At 40.0% G+C, this 23,234-nt stretch overlaps 1 protein-coding gene across 1 annotated transcript in view; it reads left to right on the top strand.

Moving 5' to 3' along the window:
* LOC149225627 (protein ACCUMULATION AND REPLICATION OF CHLOROPLASTS 3, chloroplastic-like) overlaps positions 1-23,234 on the top strand; it is a 142,267-nt gene that overhangs the window by 77,330 nt on the left and 41,703 nt on the right. Inside the window, exon 3 of the mRNA XM_089379973.1 lies at positions 16,509-16,579. Within this exon, the coding sequence (XP_089236099.1) occupies positions 16,509-16,579 (71 nt within the window). The remainder of the gene's footprint in view (positions 1-16,508; positions 16,580-23,234) is intronic.

Raw genomic sequence — 23,234 nt, forward strand, 5'->3', positions numbered from 1 at the left:
TTCATTAATTTCATTTCTCAAAGAGCTTTTGTTGGCCAAAAAAGGGATATGCTTAGAGAGCCAAGAGATGCACTGTACATAGATTGCCAAAATGAAATACTAGATCCACGAGCCGAGAGGATAATTGAAAAGCATGGTCAAACTCTATCTTTGTATTTACCAAAAGATTGGTTGCATCATAGACACTAAGATACAAGATAGATTGCAATAAAAATACCCCGCAAAGAGTATAGATAGAGATAAATGATGGAAAAGGAACTTTTTTGACTACTCTAAAGAAAATCTTGCCAAATAATGACCATTCTATTGGAAAATCAAATATATTATTAGGGTTTGATCTTCCTTTCTTGATAATTACTTGTGAGTGTGTTGGATTCTTTTACTTCTTTATTATCTTACCTTTCATCAAGCAATTATACATATATGAAGATCACAAAAACAAGAGACACAAGATATAGGCACATGCTAGGGAAAAACCCCCCTCGAGGGGAAAACCCAGTCAAGATAATTCTTCCTTTAAATAGTATTCTTTGAGACCATTTATCCTAGACCAAGACCAAACTTTCCCTCCACACCATGTCAGCCTCCAAGATCTTCGACCCCTTTCAAAAACTTCGACTAGGCAACAGCTTCCGGCAACAGGGAAATCTTAGGAGACTTCTATCTCCCAACCCAGACCACGGAACAAAGAGAGAGAGTTACCAAAAACTTGATTTTCTTCTTCTCTAGAGACTTCCCCAAACTCGCATTTCTTTTGTCCTCCCAGCAATAGACTTCACACTTCTCCAGCTCTTCTTAAGATATCGAACTTCCTTGAGAGTGAGTGATCCAAATAACTTCGACCTCCTTCAATATATAGGCTTCTTGTGGGTCGAATGGGGGTCCTTAGGCCGACTTGATCTCCCTTAGGCCGATATCATGTGGAGGGTGCATAATTCATATTTGACTTGATATACAACCTTTTTACATGGTTTAAAAGCCCAAGAAGGGTTTCTTCGAATATACAATGACTCTATAAACTCAATATTAATCCTAGGAGTCCACAATGGGGATTTTGACTAATATAATGATGACCCAAGCATGAAACCCGTGCTTTAATAAGTCATTGTTACAATAACAAAATTATTTTCTTTATTCTTTTGACAAGTACATTACATAATGACTCAAGTACATTATTGAAGACCGAACATAGTTACATTTTCTAACACTCCCTCTTAACTAGGGAGGTATTCATAATGTACATATACAATGGAAGATTTCAAACTATATGAAAACATGAAGAACTTTTAGGCACCGCAATGCCATGGACTAGATTCTTGACCAAGGCAATCTATCCCACTAGTCACTTAACAATTTAGGCACCACAATGTCATGGACTAAATTCCTAACCAGGGAAATCTATCCAAGTGGGACTAAGGTGGACTCAAGCTTTCATCCCCTCTAGGTACCATCAGGCTTACTTGCTAACCACCAACCCAAACATACAGGTGTGTATCCAAAACAAAGCTCAATAAACAACACCACCTTTTCAATTTCGGGATTCCAGACATTAACATAGAGCGCCGGCCTGATGTCTCCCCAGGAAATGCTTCACTCACAAAGCCTCAACAAATCTCTTCCATTTCTTTATCATCAATAGAATCACCAATATCTACCAAACCCAATAGGTTCCTTAGATATTCGAACTTCTTATTAGGAAGAGCCTTTGTTAGTATGTTTGCTACCTGTTTATATGTCGGAACATACTCTAACTTCATGATCCTATCTTGCACCAAGTTCCTAATAAAGTGGAACTTATTATTGACATGTTTCGTTCTCGAATGAAACACGAGATCCCCATACATCTTGATACAACTTTGATTGTCACAATTAATCACAGTAGGACCCAAAGACTTCTTGAACAAATCTGTTAAAAGATTCCTTAACCAAACAACCTCTTTTCCTACTTCACATGCAACCACATATTCTGCCTCGACACTACTCAATGCAATGGGATCTTGCTTCCTACTCATCCATGAGATCATAGCAACTCCCAGACTAAAGCATCCTCCGGTAGTGCTCCTTCCATCGGTCTCACTGCCACCCCAATCAGAGTCTGTGAAGTCAATTAGCTTGACTTCCTTATTATCATACTTTAGGTAGTGATGTGTGTGCCACGAAGATACCTCAATATATGTTTGGCAGCTATCCAGTGATAATGATGAGGCTCCAATTGAAACTGACTAAGAATGCTCACTGCAAAATAAATATCTAGCTTAGTATTTACCAGATACATTAGGGAACCCACCAATTGACAATATGAGGTAGGATCCACGAGACTAGAGTTGGAGCTCCTCAATTTCTTGAGGTTGGTGATCATAGGAGTAACCATCGGCTTGGAGTCCATCATCCCAAATTTCTGCAATAACTTGATGATGTACTTTCCTTTCCCCAAATATATTTCCCTAGGTCTCTGCCATACTTCTAGACCTAGGTAATAATGCATTAGCCCCAGATCCTTCATTTTGAAATTCAACTTCCAACATCTTCTTGCATTCTTGAATTCTTCGTTCTACACCAGTGATGAATAGATCATCCACATATAGTAGAATAATGATGGGCTCATTATTCACGACCTTGATATATAGATTCGGATCAACAGTACTCTTCACGAACCCAATCCTGAGAAGATATGCATCCATTCTTGCATACCATGCCCTCGGTGCTTGCTTCAAGCCATATAGGGCCTTCTTGAGTCTGCAAACATGAGAGTCCTTGTTATTCACTTCAAATCCTTCAGGTTGTTCGATGTACACTTCCTCATCAATGGTCCCATTTAGAAATGCGTTCTTAACATCCATTTGATGAGTATTCCACCCCATTGTAGCAACCAATGAAACCAACGATCTAATGGTAGTGTACTTTGCAGTAGGTGAAAATGTTTCTTCATAGTCAATGCATTCCTTTTGAGAGAAACCCCTTGCAACAAACCATGCTTTGTACTTGTCTATACTTCCATCAACAACATGTTTGATCTTATAGATCCACTTCGATGCGGCAATTGATTTGTCACTAGGTCTAGGAATGATTTCCCAAACCCCATTCTTCATGATGGATTGATATTCTTCCTGGATAGCTTTCTTCCAAACCTCTTCATGCTCAGCTTCCTGGAATGTAGATGGTTCATCTTCATGTGTAGTATAACCATAATACCTTTTTGGTTTCTTACTTTCCCTCGAGGACACTTTTGCAGCTTCATGTCCTTCAACATCTTCTAATGTAGCTTTCAACCAATTTGGCCTCTTCCTTGTGGTTGGGATAACCACCGATTGAATAGGCTCACTTGGTCCTTCTTCTTCATCATTTGCAGTAGAGTTCTCATGATGAATTTCATCTTCTTCAAATATGGGAACTTCTTTGTCATCAAAATCAACAGGAATATCCTTTGATTTCTTGTAAACTTGATTCTCATCAAATATGACATCCCTGCTTACTTCAATGTATCTTCCCTCCTTTATGTAAATTCTATATGCTTTTGAGGAAAGACTATAACCAACGAATATTCCCTTGATGCTTGTTGAATCCAACTTCTTTCGCTTGTCTTTCGGAACATGGATATATGCTGGACTTCCAAATATGTGGAAATTATCCACACTCGGTGTCTTTCCTGTGAATACTTCTTTGGGTGTAGTATTATCAAGACTCTTATCAGGACTTCTATTTTGAAGGTACACGACAATGATCGCTGGTTCACCCCATAAGAACTTTGGTAGATCTTGATCAAGGAGCATAGTTTGAATGCCTTCTTCAATTGACCTATTCTTCCTTTCGGCCAATCCATTTTGTTTAGGATAGTAGGGAACAATGAGCTCCCTCTTAATACCTGCATCCTTACAATATGCAATCAATTCTTTAGAGGTGTATTCCCCACCATTGTCAGACCTTAGAGTCTTTATCTTTCTTTCGGTTAGGGTTTCCACCTCAGCCCTGAACTCCTTGAATTTATCAAATACTTCATCTTTAGTTTTGAGTAGGTAGAGCCATGTCTTCCTTGAATGGTCATCAATGAATGTTACATAATAGAGATGTCCTCCAAGTGTTTTGTCAGACATGGGCCCGCATACATCGGAATGGATGAGATCTAATATTTCTTTAGATCTAGATTCACTATGATGAAATGGCTTTCTTGTATGCTTCCCCAAAGAGCATCCCTTGCACACACCTTCATGATCTAACTTCATATTAGGAATACCATGAACCAATTGACTAAGAGTAGGGATGACCCTATAATGAAGATGACCATACCTTCGATGCCATAGTTCAATGGGACTTATTTCCATATGAACCAAAGCTTGAGGAGATGGAGTGATAACCCAGTAAAGACTTCCTTCACGAACTCCAATAACCCTAGCTTTGTCAATACTAGAGTTCTTCCCCAAACCAATACTTTTCCATCAACAAAAGCAATCCTTTCCCCTTTATCTTCTAAAAAAGAAATAGAAAGTAAATTCTTTTTCAAACCTGGAACATAGAGAATGTTGTTGAGATGCAGCTTCGATCCATTATCCAACTTCAATGATGTAGATCCCAGGCCTCTAACAACATAGCTTTTGTTGTCACCCAATTCCACTGCATGAGAGGATGACTCCTTTGATAGTGTGTGAAGTTGCTTGCTTTCACTTGTCATGTGTCTCGATGCTCCACTATCAATGATCCATGCATTGTCATCAATAAGAGAACTTGTAAGGGCAACCAAGAATCCTTGACTCTTGATTTTGTTGAATATGTAGTAGGTGATCTTCTTAATCCATCTTCCAACAGAGTTGAAATCCAATCTTATGTAGTTCACCATAGAGGGAGATTCCATGCCAACAAAGTGATCTTCGACGTCTCTAGACCTTAGCTTTGATACTGATCCAAAATGGATCTTGAATAAACCTTCCAAGTCTTCGAAAATGTTTTAAATCGAAGTATGACAGGGAAACTATGTTGAAACGTAAGCCCGTCAAAGAAATGTAGCGTTAATGCTCAAGGGCCGTTGGATCCGAAAGATCAATTGATGTCAGGGTTACCCGCACATACCCACAGTATGCATAAATATGCATAAATACATCTGTCCCAGGTATTTGACTTTCAAAGGAGTCAAATCTTCAAACCATAAAATGGTTAAGGCCCCTTTATCATCGGTTCCTTTGTATTGGAATTCAATCACCCCACCAAAACCTCCTATCGGGACTTTTCAACAATCCTCAAGCCTTTGTTTATGACTCTATTAAAGTCATTCGTTAAATCCTTCCTATCGGGACTTTTTACTCCTCATAAACCATTACAAAGGGAAAACTCCCAAAACATACCTTTTCGCCTTTTGTATGGTTTTAGCACGCTTCCCGAGGTTCCACCTTTATCACTGATCGCAATCGGCTCCTCCGCGGTTCACCTTAATACCCATCCTTCCGCTTCACCGATATGCGATTATATTACTTCCTGGAATACACTATCGCGCTTAATTCTTTACTATCCCGTTTACAAAGGAAACATACCCAAAACAAAGGAAAACCCTGTCGGAACACAAAGCCAGACTTCAAAAACATTACACCCGCGACTATAACTCTGTCGGGTCTGCACCTTTAGTTGCTCCCCAGCACTCCTCTTTCGAACTCCGATTACCAAACGGCCCGATCTCCGATCGTCGATCGGCGCTTATCGCTGTCGGCGTATTGGCATTTTGGCCATCAACATTTCACTACCCTCTGCGCTTGATCTCTGCGACTAGCGATCAGTGATTAGATTGCGACTGTTGATCCGGATCTCGATCCGACGGTCCACATTTAATCGCGTGATCGCGATCGCACTGGTTCAAAGACTCGTTCTGAAATCGCCATAAGGATTTCGCCGATGTGACTTAATCCTGGCCGTTGATCTTAAAGATCCAATGGCTACTGTGCAGCTATACTTCACTTCTCGCCATCTCCTTACTTAGATTTTTTTCGCCATTTCCAATGTTTTCTGTGGTTTCCGGGTTTCTTCAAGGTTTCTTCATACTTCACTGTTTCCACTGTGCCACTCTGATCTGCGCTTAACTCCGCATGCTCCTTTGATCACTGTCCCTTTAGACTTCACTTGATCCTTCGAATGGATTCAAAGATCCATTACGAACCTCCGAGTCATTCTTCCTCTCTGCATATTTCTTCAAACTCTGCCTTCTGCTTCCGCTGCTCAACTTCCTCTAAGCTGAACTCCTCTGCGAATTCTCGCTTCGCAACTTCTCTCCAGAGCTTACTTTGTTTCTTCAATTGGATTCAATGATCCATTTATGATTCCTCTGAATCATTTGCTCCTCTGTGCGTTCTACAGAATTCTACCTGCAAACCTGTTACAGAGCCTACGAATTCATATGAAATTCATTCATTCAATAGTCATCTACACACTTGCACACTCGGAATCGAATTCCTTTGTATATAGACATATAAGCAATTTGTTAGATAACGAGACTCTCTGTCTCGTGGCTTGATCTTCTGCTATCAGTGGCCTCTTTTTAGCTCTGCCCGTAGGCTTACATTTATGCCAGTAAGTTCTTGTTCAACTCATCTTGGTTCGACCCCTAAATCTATTGAACCGACTCCTAGATGTACTCTATCCTCTATGTCCACTTCTAACTCATTAAATTCCTAAAATCTCTCTCTTGTTCCTCGAATCATGAACAATTTGAAGAGTTGGATTTGACTTCTAACTCTTTGTCATTACTAGCCACTCATGTCCTCCTTATTCGAGAGCATTTACAAGATATCTCACACATCTAATTTGATTCCTATTTTAATCACTCAAAGGCTAATATTACATCAATTTATCATTTAGGAATCGAACTTCCTAAAAATACATGACCCCCTATGTTTACTTAATTACAATGATTTTCTCTTGGGTGAATGCTCCTGCATCATCAACGGACGGGAGCAAAACAATGGAGCAGTCATCAATTGTTATCACATCAGAGTCAGCACAACGGATGATGTGGTAGTCAGAGATTGGTTCAGGCCTTCGATAATGAAGAACAGGGTCAAAGGCGGAGGATCGTCCGATCAAAGGAGATCAACGCATTTTACAGCTAAACCTACAAGCAAGCGGATCTGAAGAGTTTATGGAAAATAAGCTAAACCTTTTGAGTTTCGGAAGGAGGGCAGTAAACGGTATTTCGGGCAGGCTTTAGGTGGTAAGTGGTATTGGAAGGGCTTCACCCGATTCCATACACCAACCGACACGTAGCACGCCGCAGGAGAGAGAAAACCGCTTTTTTGGGCAGGTAATCTCCGTGCAAGTGGGCCACCCGAAATGACTGTCAGCCGTTGGATTGGAGATCGCAGATCAACGGTGGAGATTGAGCGGACTGCTTGATGTTTCGGGTTTAGTGCGAACCGTCGGATTAAAAGGCAAATCGACGGACCAGATTAAGTCGCATCGCAATGAGTCAAGTTCAAAGGAATGGACCTTGGGCCGTAAGCGATTGCGATTTGCGATTGCCGATATATCGCATCACAATACTCCATCGGAAAAGGAATGGACCTCAGGTCTTTAGACCATGCGATATGCGATATTCCGATAAGCGATGGGCCGATGCGCCAATAGCCGATAGCGCTGATCGGAGTGATTGGAGATCGGAGATCGGAGATCGGAGCGCAACAGAGCAAAGGGGAACAACAGACCATGCGACACGTGATTTGCGATGTGCGCGGACCCGACGATTCTATAGATGCGGGTGTAGTTTCCTTTTGAGATCCAGCTAAGGTTCATAGTCGGGTTTTCTATGTTTTGCCATGTATTCCTGTGTATTTGGTAAAATGCTCTGTTTTGGGGATTTTAGCTCCATTGAAAGGGTTTTTCCTGCGCCCGCCGGTCCTTTCGTTTTCCAAGCCGTTTTCTATTTCAAACATCATTGCTACCTGCCATAAGAAAATGATGTAACTGAACGTGTCATGAAAACACGAATAAAAAAAAACGCAGAAGGAGGTGAAGAGACGGACAGAAGGGTCCAACGCAGAGGAAGGCGTTTTTGGGAACCAAAGAGGTTATGGTAACCTTCCAGGGTGTCTAGAGGCGTTATTCTTATGGACTCCAAGAGTTCGAGCCATCTCAGGGATAAATTCCATTGTTGTGTAGAGACTCAGAGGGAGCTCACACATTGTAATAATCTGAGCCAGTGAGAGGAGAACAGAGAGAAGCCACCAGAGGTTGGAGGCAGTTATTCTCCTTACAAAGAGCCAAGAGCCGAGAGTCGAGAGCCGAGAGCCAGAGAGCCAAACAGCCAGGGATAAAGATGGCATTCTAAGCCCATTGGTTCAGTTGTAAACCTATGGAGTTGAGTGTGGAACTTGTAAAAGAATTTAAGCCATAATCCCAAAGAGCCTAGTTGAGTTGACTAGAGCTCACGGAGACGTAGCCCAAGAGGTTTGGGTGAACTCCTAATTATATTGCTGTTATGTGTATGATGTTTATTTGCTGCACTGTTTCACTGTTATATGTTGCATATCAGTTTAAGCAAATAAACTTAAGGCAATTAAGTAGTTAAAGGCAAACACAAGCATACACCTATTTCAAGTGCTTATTTCCGCAAATTATCAATCATAAGCATAGATCTTGAAAATTGTTTAAGCTTTGGAGTGGGAGAGGTTCTTGTAAGCTGACAAGAAGCCTTTAGTGCCCCATTTCAGATCAGATACCATGTTGGAAAATCAAAGATATTAGTAGGGTTTGATCTTCCTTTCTCTATAATTACTTGTGAGTGTGTTGGCTTCTTTTACTTCTTTATTATCTTATCTTTCATCAAGCAATTATACATATATGAAGATCACAAAAACAAGAGACACAAGATATAGGCACATGCCAAGGCAAAACACCCTTCGAGGGGAAACCCAGTCAAGATAATTCTTCCTTTCAATAGTATTCTTTGAGACTCTTTACCTTAGACCAAGACCATAATTTTCCTCCACACCATGTCAGCCTCCAAGATCTTTGATCCCTTTCAACAACTTCGACTAGGAAACAAGTTCCCACAACATGCAACTTTCGACAATAGCGAAATCTTAGGAGACTTCGATCTCCCAACCCAGACCTCGAAACAGAGTGAGAGACGCACCAAAAACTCGATTTTCTTCTTCTCTAGAGACTCCCCCAAGCTCACACTTATTTCGTCCTCTCGACAACAAACTTCACACTTCTCCAGCTCTTCTTAAGATATCGAACTTCCTTGAGAGTGAGTGATCCAAATGACTTCGACCTCCTTCAATATATAGGCTTCTTGTGGGTCGAATGGGGGTCCTTAGGTCGACTTGATCTCTTGTAGGCTGACATGATGTGGAGGGTACATAATTCATATTTGACTTGATACAAAACCTTTTTACATGGTTCAAAAGCCCAAGAAGGGTCTCTTCGAATATACAATGACTCTATAAACTCAATATTAATCCTAGGAGTCCACAATGGGGACTTTGACTAATATAATGATGACCCAAGCATGAAACCCATGCTTTAATAAGTCATTGTTACAATAATAAAAATTCTTTTCTTTATTCTTTTGACAAGTACATTACATAATGACTCAAGTACATTATTGAAGACCGAACATAGTTACATTTTCTAACACATTCAACCTCACTTTATAGAATTCTCCTACTCCTAAAGGAGATGTCTCTTTCATGCAATATGCCTTGGTTAACGCATCATGAAGAGAGGTGAAGTGAAGAAGATCTCACGTGCCTAACCCATGGACATTGTTAGAAGTGATGAGGAGTGCAATGAACTGAATTTAAAGTCTCCCATGCGCCTTGAGTGGAGTGAAGAGAGGTGATTTGGAGCTAAACTCATGTGTTTTCTTAGTGGAGTGGACTGGAGAGAGAAGGACATGTGCTGTAGTATAACTCCACCATGCGCTTTAAGATTTTGTGAAGTTGACAAGAGCCATGTGCTCTAGTTTAACTCCACCATGTGCTTTAAGATTTTGTGAAGTTGACAAGAGCCATGTGCTCTAGTTTGATTCCATTTGCTTTGAGTGTGGTGGAGTGAAGTTGACAAGAGCCATGTGCTCTAGTTTAACTCCACCATTCGCTTTGAGTTTGGTGGAGTGAAGTTGACAAGAGCCATGCACTCTCTCCAGTTAACTAGATAACTCACTCAGGTCCAATAAGATAGCCTCATGCAAGCTCATTTGCACTGAAGTGAAGTGAAGTGCAACATGGCATTGTAAGATGAGATGGTGCATTTGCCACATTACCATCGTGTCATTGCCATGTAGCACATCCACCTGCTGCCACTTGTCAACTTGCGTGGTGACCACCTATTATAAAGAGACATGCCAAAAATTGCAGTCCACTTCCCGCCACACCACGGAAAAAAAGGTTAACATTTAATGGTGTTGAAAAATGTGTAACTAGGTTTGGTCTTCATAAATATGAAATGTACTTTTGATTCTTGTATATTGTAAAATGAAAGAAAAAATATTATTATTTTTGGAGCATGGGTTTCATGGTGAAGGCCTTTTATTTTATAGGTCAAGCACCCATTGAGTGCTTCTAGGGTTTATCCTAGGTCAAGAAGTCAAAAGAGTCATTGTCATAAGTTGAAGACCCCATTAGGCGTATTTTAACTTTTAAAGAAAATTATTTTTGTCATTAAAAGTGTCAAAAACCCTTTAAGACCAAGTCAGCTTGGCAGCTGGCAAGTCAACCTAATTTGAGGAGCTATGTCCACCTTGAGAAGCCTATATAAAGGAGGAAACTCAACCTCCTTGGAACACATTCATCACTCACTCATTCAAGTGAAGGAGGAAGAAGAAGGCAATGAAGAAGGAAGAGGACAAAAAAAGCTTGTCTAGGTTTTTCTTCTGTAGGTTCAATATTGAATAAGGAAGAGAAAGAATTTTAGCGAAGGTCATAGTTAGCTATCCTCAAGCTCCAGAAGGAAGAGAAAGCCAAGCGAAGATTTGAAGAAGCCTTGGGAGGCCAAAATAAGCTCACACGTGTGGAAGCAATTGTTGCAGGGAGGGCTGACAATTTCAGACTTGCAGTAGAGGCCAAAATTCTGTAGTTGGGGGTTGAGGTTGTGCTACTAGAAGAGATTTGACTAGGTTTGACTTGGACAAAGGTAGAACATCATCTGAAAGGGTTGGACTTGGTATTAGAGGGTATTGATCTTGGTCTAGAGGTCTTGGAATTCGTCAATTGAAGAATCCATAAGAAGAGAAGAGATTTGTGGGTTTTCCTCTCAAGTGGAAAGGTTTTGGCCCTGGTTTGCAGCCTATATTCTGTGTTTTTGTTCTTGTTTTGGTAGCTGTTTGATGATATACAAACATAATAATTAGTAAAGAAGTTAATAAGTAAGGAAAAGTAAAAGGACATCACAAGTAATTATCAAGAAAAGAGAAATCACTCTAATCATTGCCCTATAGATTTCTCAACATGGTATCATAGCTAAGCTTGGCTCTGGGCATTATGAAGATCTCTACTACATTGAAGAAGTTTCTAAAAAAATGTTCAAAGGTAGCAAGTCATCTTAAGAAGGGCATCAAAGAAGTATGGAATCTCCTATTTACTCCAAAGAAGGAAGTGACCAAGACAAAGGACGAAGGACTCTTCTCAGCACTGTGGCACATTTCCAAATGAGAGCATTTGGGTGATTGATAGTGGAGCATGAAGGCACATGACTAGTCATCACAAGCAACTAAAAACTTTCAAAGTCCTCTTACTTCGTAGAGCTTGGTGATAATAAGAGCTATCTTGTGAGAGGAATTGGATCAACCTCGCTAGAGCTGGAAAATGGAGGAAATATTCATCTCAACAACATCCTATTTGTTCCAGGTTTCAATAAGAATTTACTTTTCATTTCAAGCCTAGAAGATAAAGGTGATAGAGTGGCTTTCATTGATGGAAAAGTTGTAGTATGGGGTAAAAACTGAAGCATAGAAAATGCTGGAATGATTGGGATTCGTGAAGGAAGACTTTACAGTTTGCTAACTCCCCTTGCTCAAGCTTTAGTTCACATTGAAATCAGCCCATGTGAACTTTGGCATAGAAGATTCGGTCATGTCCATTTCAAAATCCTTTCAACCCTAAATTCAATAGTAGATGGAATCCCCGAATTGAAAGAAGATCATAAAGGAGTATGCAAGGGATGTGCATTGGGTAAGAACACTAAGAAAGCATTTGGAAGAAGTGCTTCAAGGTCAAAAGAAATCTTGGATCTTAGTCATTTCAATGTTTGTGGTCCTATGACTCCTAAATCACTCTGAGGTGATCTATATTATGTCACATTTATAAATGACCATTCAAGGAAAACTTGGGTTTACTTAATGAAATCCAAGGATGAAGTTTTTACTAAATTTCAAGAATTCAAAGCTGAAGTAGAGAACCTTACAAAAAGAAGAATCAAGAAATTAAGATTTGATAATGGAGGAGAATACACATCCAAGGAAATAATAGCCCCATGTAATCTCGAACAAAATGGAGTTGCAAAATGAAAGAATTGATACATTAAAGAAAGTGTAAAAGCTATGCTACGTGTTCAAGATTTTGCCGAAATTTCTGTGGGGTGAAGCTACGAAGACGACTGTATACATACAAAATTGAAGTCCCCACAGGTCACTAGATAACAAGATTCCCAAAGAAGTGTTCACTAAACCAACCGTAGATCATCTCCAAATTTTTGGTTGTCCTATCTATATTCATATACCTAAGGAAAAAAGAAAGATGCTGGATCCATCAGGCATGAAGGGAACATTTGTTGGCTACAGTAACTCTTCTAAGGCATATAGGATCTATATAAAGGAAGGACACTGAAAAGAAGTCAGTCGAGATGTGATATTTGAAGAAAGTATTGCATTCAAGAAGTCAAAGGATCTCCCTATGGACTCTGATGGTGAAGAACTTCCGATATTTGAAGAAGAAGTTACTAGGGAAGAATAAGAATCAAATCATGAAGATGAACATCCTTGTGAACCTATACAACTTGTGGTAATCCCCGAAACTAGAAGGAGACTTAACTGGTTGAAGTATACACTACTAGATGCAGAAGGTAATGGAGCAGCTCAAGGCACATTCAGGAAAGCAAGAAGCCCAAACGATATTCTGGGTATGAAACGTACATGGCAAAACTAATAGAAGTAGAGCCATCCACTTTTGAGGAAGTTGTCAATCACCAAGAATGGAAGGATGCCATGACTGAAGAATATCATTCAATAATGAAGAATGGAGTTTGGGAGATCGTACCTAGGCCTGTAGACAAATCTGTGGTAACTTCCAAGTTTCTCTACAAGATCAAACATGCAACATATGGAAGTATTGATAAATATAACACAAGATTTGTGGCTAGGGGCTTCTCTCAACAGGAAGGCATCGACTATGAAGAGACATTTCCTCCAACAATAAGGCATACAACTATTTGTTCATTGGTCTCTTTGGCAACATCTATGGGATGGAACATCCACCAAATGGATGTCAAAATGGCATTCCTGAATGACACAATTGATGAGGAAGTCTATATAGAGCAACCCTTGGGATTTGAAGTTAAAGATAGAAAGGCATAAGTTTTGCAGATTGAAGAAGGCATTATATGGCCTCAAGCAAGCACCAAGAGCATGGTATGCTAGGATGGATGCATACCTACAAAGATTAGGCTTCACAAAGAGTTCTGCTGATCCGAACCTTTATATTAAGTTTGTAAAGGGAGAGCCAGTAATCATTCTTCTGTATGTGGATGATCTTCTCTTCAGAGGTGTGGAAGTTCGAATTGAAGAATGTAAGAAGAAACTAGCTATGAAGGATCTAGGGTTGATGCTCTACTATTTGGGATTGGAAGTCTGGCAAGGACTCGATGAGATCTATCTAGGTCAAGGAAAGTATGTGATCAAGATGTTGAAGAATTTTGACATGATGGATTGCAAACCAATGACAACCCCGATGATCACAAACTTGAAAAGACTAAGGAGTTCCGAATCGAGCCCTATGGATCCTACCAAGTATAGACAATTGATTGTCTCACTAATGTACTTGGTGAATACTCGACTAGACATATGTTTTGTAGTAAATATTCTCAGTCAATACCTATTACCAAGTGGTGCTAAAGCATGATCATTGGATACCAACAAAACATATACTGAGATATTTGCAAGGAACAATCCACTACTGCCTAAAATATGATAGGAGGAATGATGTCCACTTGATTGGATATACAAATTTTGGTTGGGAAGGCAGTGAGCAGGATGGAAGAAGCACTGCAAGAGGATGTTTCAGTTTGAGATCTTCCATGATCTCATGGATGAGTAAATACAATTGCTTTGAGTAGTGTTGAGGTTGAGTATATTGCAGCCTGTGAAGTAACCAAAGAAGTTGTTTGGTTAAAGAAGCTACTGTCCGACTTATTTGAAGGACCAATGGACCCTACAATGATACATTGTGATAACACCAATTGTATACGATTGTCTGAAGACCTAGTGTTTCATGGAAAGACAAAGCATATCATCAAGTAGCACTACATTCAAAAGCTAGTACAAGATGGTGTGTTGCAACTACAATATATCTCCACTGATGAGCAGGTAGCTGACATATTGAAAAAATCTCTTCCTAATAAGAAGCTTGTGTATTTGAGAGACAAGCTTGGTTTGGTTGATATATCCTCCCTGGTTGAGAGGGAGAGATAGGCACATCATTCTTGTCTTCACTTGGGAAGACAAAATGGAGGATTGGGTAAGCATCTGGCATCCGATACTCTTTGAGGATGAGGTAGGGCATCCAAGATAAGAGTAGTTGAGGACCGATATTCTTTGAGGACTAGCTATCCAAGATAAGAATAGTCTAAGGAAGGACATACTCTGTGAACACCCAGGTGGGGTATGTACCTTGAGAGACAATGATGATGGTGTCTATAAATCATTGGTCTCGCCAACATTGTGCTTTGATCTTGTGGAGAGATAGAGCTGTTAGTCAAGGCCTTGCTATATGAAAATGTTGGTTGATATGATGCTAAACAGATGGCTTACCAATCCGACTCTTGTTATGAGATCTCTTTAGATTGAGAATGTCCATGTACCATTTATGAGTGCCTCCCTAGTTAAGAGGGAGTGTTGAAAAATGCGTTACTAGGTTCAGTCTTCATAAATAGGAAATGTACTTTTTATTCTTGCATATTGTAAAATGAAAGAAAAATTATTATTATTATTATTATTTTTGGAGCATGGGTTTCATGCTCAAGGTTTTTTATTTTATAGGTCAAGCACCCATTGAGTGCTTCTAGGGTTTGTCCTACGTCAAAAAGTCGAAAGAGTCATTGTCATAAGTTGAAGACTCCATCCGACACATTGTAACTTGTAAAGAAAATTATTTTTGTCAGCCTTGTAGCGAACAAGTTGGCCTAATTTGAGGAGCTACATCCACCTTAAGAAGCCTATATAAAGGAGGAAACTCGACCTCCTTGGAACACATTCATCACTCACTCGTTCAAGCAAAGGAGGAAGAAGAAGAAGGCAGTGAAGAAGGAAGAGGACCAAAAAAACTTGCCTTTGGGCTCTTTCTCTCTCACACATGTGAAGGAAGGCTAGGGTTTCTACTGCTGGTCGAGGGCTTTTCTTTTGCAGGTTCGATCTTGAAGAAGGAATAGAAAACCAAGTGAAGATCTGAAAAAGGCTTGGGAGGCCACAATAAGCTCACACGTGTGGCAGCAACTATTGCAGGGAGGGCTGAAAATTTGAGACTTACAATAGAGGCCGAAATTCCGCAACTGGGGATTGAAGTTGTGCTATTGGAAGAGATTTGACTGGGTTTGACTTGGACAAAGGAAGGACATCATCCGAAAGGGTTGGACTTGGTCTTGGAGGGTATTGATCTTGGTTTAGAGGTCTTGGAATTCGTCAATTGAAGAATCTATAAGAAGAGAAGAGATTTGTGGGTTTTCCTCTCAAGTGGAGAGGTTTTGGCCCTGGTTTGCAGCCTATATTATGTGTTCTTGTTCTTCTTGTTTTGGTAGCTGTTTGATGATATACAAACATAATAATAAGTAAAGAAGCTAATAAGTAAGGAAATGTAAAAAGACATCACAAGTAGTTATCAAGAAAAGAGAAATCACTCTAATCATTGCCCTATAGATTTCTCAACAAATAGCTTCATATAAGAGAATGTGAATAATATTGTAGAACTAAATATTTTTTTTGGCTTCTTTGCTTCTTCTTCACTCTACTTCTTGATGTGGATTTGAATAACATACTTAGTGTTGGGAGCTATTTCATGATACATTTTTTGTAAAATATGACAAGTAAAAGGGGCATATAAGAAAAAGAAGTAGATTCTGTTCCATTAGGAACTTGTTAGTTTCCTTTTCTGTTAGTTTGGGGAAGTCCTCCTCAAGGAAATATCTTTACTTGTTTTTGACAATTATTTTATCCTTTCTCTAATGACTTTAAAAAGATTTATTGATGTAATAGCATAGTCAAATGTCCTTGGAAACAACATCATTGTTAACATTGTTTGTGTTGTTAATTGTTGTATTTTGTGCAGGTGCAATGGATGTAGTCCCCGATGATCTACTTGTAAATCATCCCTCATTTTTGGGTAGTGTTGTTGTTCTTGTACGTATGTTCTTTAATTCTTCTACTGAAATTTTGTAAGAAGCATCTTTATTATTTGTCCTTTCTTTTAGGCCTTAAGAATTATTGTGATATCATTATATAATTGGAGTCTCTTGCATTCATATTGCTTGTGCATTGGAACTTATGTATGTTGAGGTCTCAATGATTTGTATGTCCAATATACATAGATAAATTAGTTTGATAATGTATTTTATCGTTGCAATTTATCATTAGGAGTTGGTGATACTATTTTTGAGTTTGTGCTATGATGCAAATGAAAATAGGCATTGATAGTGAGTTTAGTGATAAGAGCCAAGTAATGTATCGATGCAATGAATTGTAAAAGGGTAGGAGGATCTGGAGAAATTCCTTGGCAGACATCAATTGTAATATAGATTATGATATGCTTTTGCGAGACTCAGATATGTATTACTTAGAGTAATTTTCAGCATGAATAGTTTCATTCATAGTTTTACTCACTATAAAAAATATTCCAAGTGATTATGCTTTTTTATAGTTTCAAAAGAGTCAAAGTTCAATGGGAAATAAAAGAGTTGGAATTTTTCCTCCATGAGCACATTCAAGATGGGGATGGTCGGTGCCTATATCATATGCTGATCTGTCAACTCCTCTTTGTTGATGATTTGATCCCCTTGGCCTCCTCACTAGAGGGCTTACAGAGGCAGATTGATGCTCTGGTTAGCTATTGTGACCTTCAACTGTTGATGGTCAATCAAAAGCAAAACCAATTGTACGATCGTCAACATGTTTAAGAGCAGCTTCTTCATCTTATATTTCTACTTCCGTTGAGATTATAATAACCTACACTTATTTGGGGGTCCAGTTTGTGGGCCTTGTTTCAGTATGCATCAAACCTGTTATCCGCTGATTTCCATAATTGCGCTGCAATGCATGAAGAAGACCACCCACATGTTTTGAAGGTGTTTTGGATAGTCCCTGGCTGGGCTAAGTTTATCAGCGGTGGGATTTGTCAAGCGATTGGTTTCTGGTGCTCCAGGAGGACTCTGGAGCTGTGCAATGAAAGTGCATTCTGAAAATTCCAGACATCTTCTTTATCTACTTAGAAATGATTGCACTGATCCTTTTCATAGAGACAGAGGATCCCAAGTCCAAACTTGGTATACAACAATGGAGTTGTGTTTAAGGGGATGGAATAATATAACGATTGAGGAATTTTTTGAATGAGTTGTAGCCCAAAATATTTGCAGAGGTATTAACAGTAGTTTTGTGTTGGAACAAGTGTACCTTAACAGAAGTAATAAATTTTTGCCCCGATTCGGATGTGATTGCCCTAAACTAAGTGAGAAGACGACATCATCTAGTGGTATCAAGAAGAATCAAAGCTAGAGGGTAGAGCAGAGATCTGAGACATGGCAACATCAGCTTCACAAATGGCTTTTACCATCAATAGAATATTGGACCTTTTGACTTCTATCTCAGATAGAAAATCATGGAGGAAAAGGTTAAAGATGTTGATATCAACGTTAGAGGTCAGGCAGTCTATGCCCTGCTTCAAAAAAATTCAACTCCAGATGTTCAAGCTGGGCGATTTCATAGTTTACAAGCAACAGACGAAAGAAAAATCTGGAAGGTTTTAAGGTCTCTCATTTGAAGACACGTTTGAAATATGGGTATATGGATAAAAGAGATAACAATGGAAACAAATTTGCGGCAGCGACAAATTAAAGAAACATTTAAAAAATCTGGAATCTTGTGGCTTAATGAAAAGGTTAAAGTGTGTTTCTAACCAAGCAGAGAAGGTGTACATGCCAACAGAATTGATGTAATATTCCTAATTAGCCATCGCTAATTGGAATATTCGATTTTGCTCAAATTTTGTCTTCTATAGTTATTTTAAATAAAAAGGTGAGGAAAGGGGGACATAACTCACTTAATGAATAAATTCACTCCCTAGTAGCACAACGTTGTAACTTAAAAGGGGAGCCAAAGGGGCCCAAGGACCATGTAGAGAAGGGGCCCATGTAGACACTTGGAGGGACTGCGCAGATGAAGAAGGAACACGTGGCAAGAGAGAGGCTACGTTGGAGGAGGTGGGCCTTAGGGTTTTGAGAGAGGCCAACCATATAAAGGAGAGAGGAGCCTCCTCATTTTGATCATTTGATTTTGTTGCATTTGAGCTAGTCACTTCGACTTAGAGCACGCTGGCTGTTTAGCCTGTCTGTAGCACTGTTTAGTGCATCGAGTGTCTCCGTTCGGAGATCTCACCCTTAGCCCTGGGGGACTTCGAGTGCCTGCTTGGGCAAGGTAGTTTCAACAGTATTTTGCAGGAGGAGCGATTTCTGGAGTTGAGGAGGAACTGAGCATTTTGATGACTGCGCAGTCTTGAGAGGGGAGGACGTAGTTCTTTTGGTAGGAGCTCCGGATTGGGTTTTTGTGGAGGATTTGAGCTTGGAGATTGAGCAAGGGATCAACCCTTGCATATTGGAGGATTTTGGCAGAGTTTCGGGTTGAGTTTTGGAGGATTCTCTTCAGGAGCAACACGGAGTCTTGAGGGATAGTGTAGATCCTCAAGGGGCTGATTGGGGGTCAGCTATTTTAGAAAAGCTTTCTGGGCTTTTCTGGGTTTATTGAGCAGAGACTGATTCCAGAGTTTCAGCATTTTCTGAGGAGAGGAACAGCGCCAAATCCTCATTTGATTCTAGCAGTAGCAGCAGCACAACAGTTCTCCAGTAGTTTGGACGCAGTTCAGAGAGAGGCCATTTCCTTACCATTCTGAGTGTATTTCTTCACTTGCCTTGTGCAAGTCGAGGTGCTATCTTTCTGATCACCTCTTGTACTCTTTCGATTACTCAATATAATAAAATGGCTTAGCATTTCTCTATGCATTTCTCGAGTATCTGCTTATATTCTATGTATACATTATTGTATGTTGCATTACTGTTATTTCTCTGGTTGGAGTTTGCTTGTGTTTGAGGGATATCTCTTATAAGGGATATTACAATTGATGCCTTCAAAGAAGATAATTGGAGGTGCATATTATGTAGGCCAAAACTTTGATACAGAGTTCACTAACATTGTCAAACAATATTGTTTGCAGTTCGTCTTGTGTTGCTGATTTTGTGACACAAAATCTTCTTCGAAATTTTTAAAGCAACGAACTCCTTTGCACAACAGTTCAAGACAAACTAGTTTAATAAATGTGGTCAACATATAAATAATTTGGGATAGTGATCACTTATTATATGAGTGGGCCGACCTGCAAATATGAATGTTGAATTCTTTGCCATGTAAGGAGCCAACCTGCATATGCAATACCCATAGCTGACTTGTATTAGATGTCATGTTATTTTGTTTGATGGCGGATTCACTATTGGGAGGGTGGAAGATATAATGAGGACCATACAACCATATTTTTAGGAGAATTTGAAATTGTTGTTGCCATTATTAGTGGAGAAGACCCACCACTAAGGATGAGCATTCACTTTGGAACCCTACCTACACATTAGGAGAAGACTTGGGGCACAGGTTAGGGGGGCTTGCTTGGTTTCCTTGTAGAAGAATTCAGCATTGAAGGGCCATTGGAGGCTGGATGCCACGAGCAAAAGTCCTCTAATGGAGGCGTCCCTCTTTTGAGGGGGGGTTTTGATGTAAAATTGTACATGGCATGAATAGCCCACATTGATTCTAATTTAGATTAATTAAATGTAGAAGAGGGCCTTTTGACCCTCCATAGGCTAGATAGGGGCTTTTAACTTAATAAATCAATATTTTAACGTATGGGAAGTTGAGCATCTCCTCTAAAAGTAGAGATGTACTTGCTCTCTTTCTCATGGTTGGATTTGGGAATAAATCCCCTAGCAAGTCAGAAATTTTTGAAATTTGTTGGAATACTTTTGTCTTGGATTTGTGCTATGGATGGAAGACCAAGGCGCCTTTATCAAGGGGACTAATTGTGGATGCTTTCTCAAGTTTGATGGATGATTCATGGCTAGGTTTTATGGATAAGCATTGATTTACCTAGTAAGTGTTCTTTTTAAGGCTTTGTGGTTCTATTCATTAGAAGTATTAAGTGCATATGTGCCTATCTAGTGGTGAGGATGCATTCTCTTTATATTTTTCTTCGATAAATCCTATCTTGTAAATCTTGGGAAGAGTTCTAATGGAGAGACTTCCCTTGATTTTGTCTTAAAAATCTTGCTTAAGGACAGAGGATGATGTTCTAGAGTTAGTAGTGGACGACCCTAATTATCACCCTATAGGAGGATGTGCTAAGGTTAGTAGTGGACAACCTTTGGTATCACCCAATATCCATTCATTACATTCACAAGATGGACTTGGTTGACACCATATGCCTAATGAAAAGACACTAGTCTTCGGTCTTCCCATTATCTTTCATATTCTAAAACCATTTGAAAATCTATTTTGTTGGGTTTACTCGTCATATCACCTCGAGCTTCTTTGCCTTAAAACCGTAGCAATCTTAACTTGGGGAAGCCTCCCTTGAGCTGGAGGAGAGTTGGCCTAAAGTGAGGAAGGGTTTGTGTTATGTTCTTTACATGACTCGCCCACGTGTGATCTATTGTGCAATGTGTAGTGGGGGGAATCATGGAGGGGGTAGAGCTTTGGGAATTTTTTTTTGGGCTATTCTTTGCTTTTAGCAGTTTTTGGAGCATGGTGGTTCAGCCCATGGTTTTCTAATTTTGGTGAAGGAACTAAGCTTGTATTCTAATCCAGGGTTAATGGATTGGGGGTTTATGGATGCTACACGATATACATATTGTATTGTAACATTGTAAAGATAACATATATTGATTTTTTTTTTAGTTTTCTCCATTTGGGTTTCTAGGGTAAAACATCTATGTTAAATGTGTGTGTGTGTGTGCCATTGCATCTTTTCTATTTTTATTAAGAATCTATTTGCAACAATTAATTGTACATGGATAAAACCCGCATTTGGTATCAAAGTAGTTTAGCTTTAATGGGATGCCTTTGTGAGTAAGGGTTTTGTCTCAGGCCTATGGAAAACCTTGTTACAGTAATAGTTATGTGGTATTGATTCTTGTGGTGGAAAGAAATGGTGTGTAGTTCAAAGATAGATGTGTTGATTTGGGGTAGCATCGAATGTGCTCTAACCATGAAAATTGGTGGAGAGGCTAAAGCACATGAGATCTCCAATACTCAGAAATGGGTTGGCCAGATTCTAAACAGTTTGAGAGATATTAAAATAATTAATATTTTTAATGGAGTTCCTAAGTCTAAACTTAGGGAAAATAAAATATTAATGTGAATTAATATAAAATTGTGTTAGAAGGGTCCAAAAGTCATGGATCAAGCCAGAGTTAATCTTAGCCGTTGATTAGGGACTTAATCTCGACTGTTGGTTTGTCAACAAGAAAAGTATAAGAGGAGGCCTGAGGGTCACTTGGAGAACACACCAAGTTGATAAAGAATTCGATTTTCTGGGGCTGGGCTTGCTGAGGAAATCGAAGGAGTGATCATAGTTGCAACTGAGGGGCAGTGAATACAGAAGCAAAGAGGTAGAGAGGGTATCGTGAGAATCAACGCAGAAGCCGGGAGAGAGGGATGTAGAGCCAGCCAGAGGCCATGCAGAGGCAGCAAGGAGCTGCGTTGTGCCTCAGAGAGCCAACGTGGGTGACGTAGAGGCTCTAGAGGCTGACACAATGCCTCCAAAGGTTGACGCAGGGGATATTGGGTTGACGCTGGGTCAGGAAGGGCTGACGCAGTCCCTAAAGGCAGACGCTGGGGTTTTTGTGGGGTAGATTGGCACTGGGAGCTGTCATAGTGTTTATCCAGGGTTTCAGCCGGAACATTTGTCTCCGACTGAGAGGTACTATTGCCGAGATTATTCTCTATTGGGTGAGCCGATTTTGGCACCTAGATTGTATTAAGAAACTGCATAATAATAAAACCCTCATATAGCTGCACCGCTTTTCCCGCATTGGGTTTTTCCGGGGACATTGGTCCAAAAACAACGGTGTCACTCATGTGCTTGTTTTGTTTCCTTCAGTTGATGATCTGTAATGTGTTGAGCATGTACTTGTATCTATTTTCAATATTTACATGGTAAATAACTTGTAGGCAAAAATAAATCAGAAAAGTACATGAAGGGTTTCTAACAGTTAGACTTAGAAATTCCAACATGGTATGAGAGCGTGGTTGCAGATCACAAGAGAACTGAGGACATCAGCCGAGCAGAGCAGCAACAGTAGAAAACGGTTGTCCCGAGTGACAGAATCTGTTCCTAGCAGAGAACCAGTAAGGAAGGGGTGATGTAATGCCTGCATCATCAAGCTTAGCCGCTAAGAGGATCAGCGCAGTGGCAGAGGGGAGCACACTCGACCTACGCAGTGCCTAGTCATCTTTCTTAGTCAGGAAGGATTGATGCCCGTGGCCAGGAGGTGCGAATTTTGCTAGTGCCGGGATTGCGCAGAGCCTAAAATCTCTAACCTTTAGTTTGCTGGGGCTTAGGAGGCTGTGGGTAAGTTGCAGAGTGAAGTTGGTGGGGTGCTGTAGTCAGAACAATACCTAACAGGGCAAGACCAAGAAGGAGGGATTTGCTACTGAGGATTTCTAGCCAAGAAATCCAGATCAGTGGTGCAGATGCACCAAGGATCGGAGTGGGGGCATCTCGACATTGGCAGAGGGGTTTCCA

This window comes from Pinus tabuliformis, chromosome J (genome assembly GCF_031772625.1).
Source record: "Pinus tabuliformis cultivar Carrire ecotype Pingquan chromosome J, CPIR1, whole genome shotgun sequence".
In the NCBI taxonomy this organism is placed as follows: Eukaryota; Viridiplantae; Streptophyta; class Pinopsida; order Pinales; family Pinaceae; genus Pinus; species Pinus tabuliformis.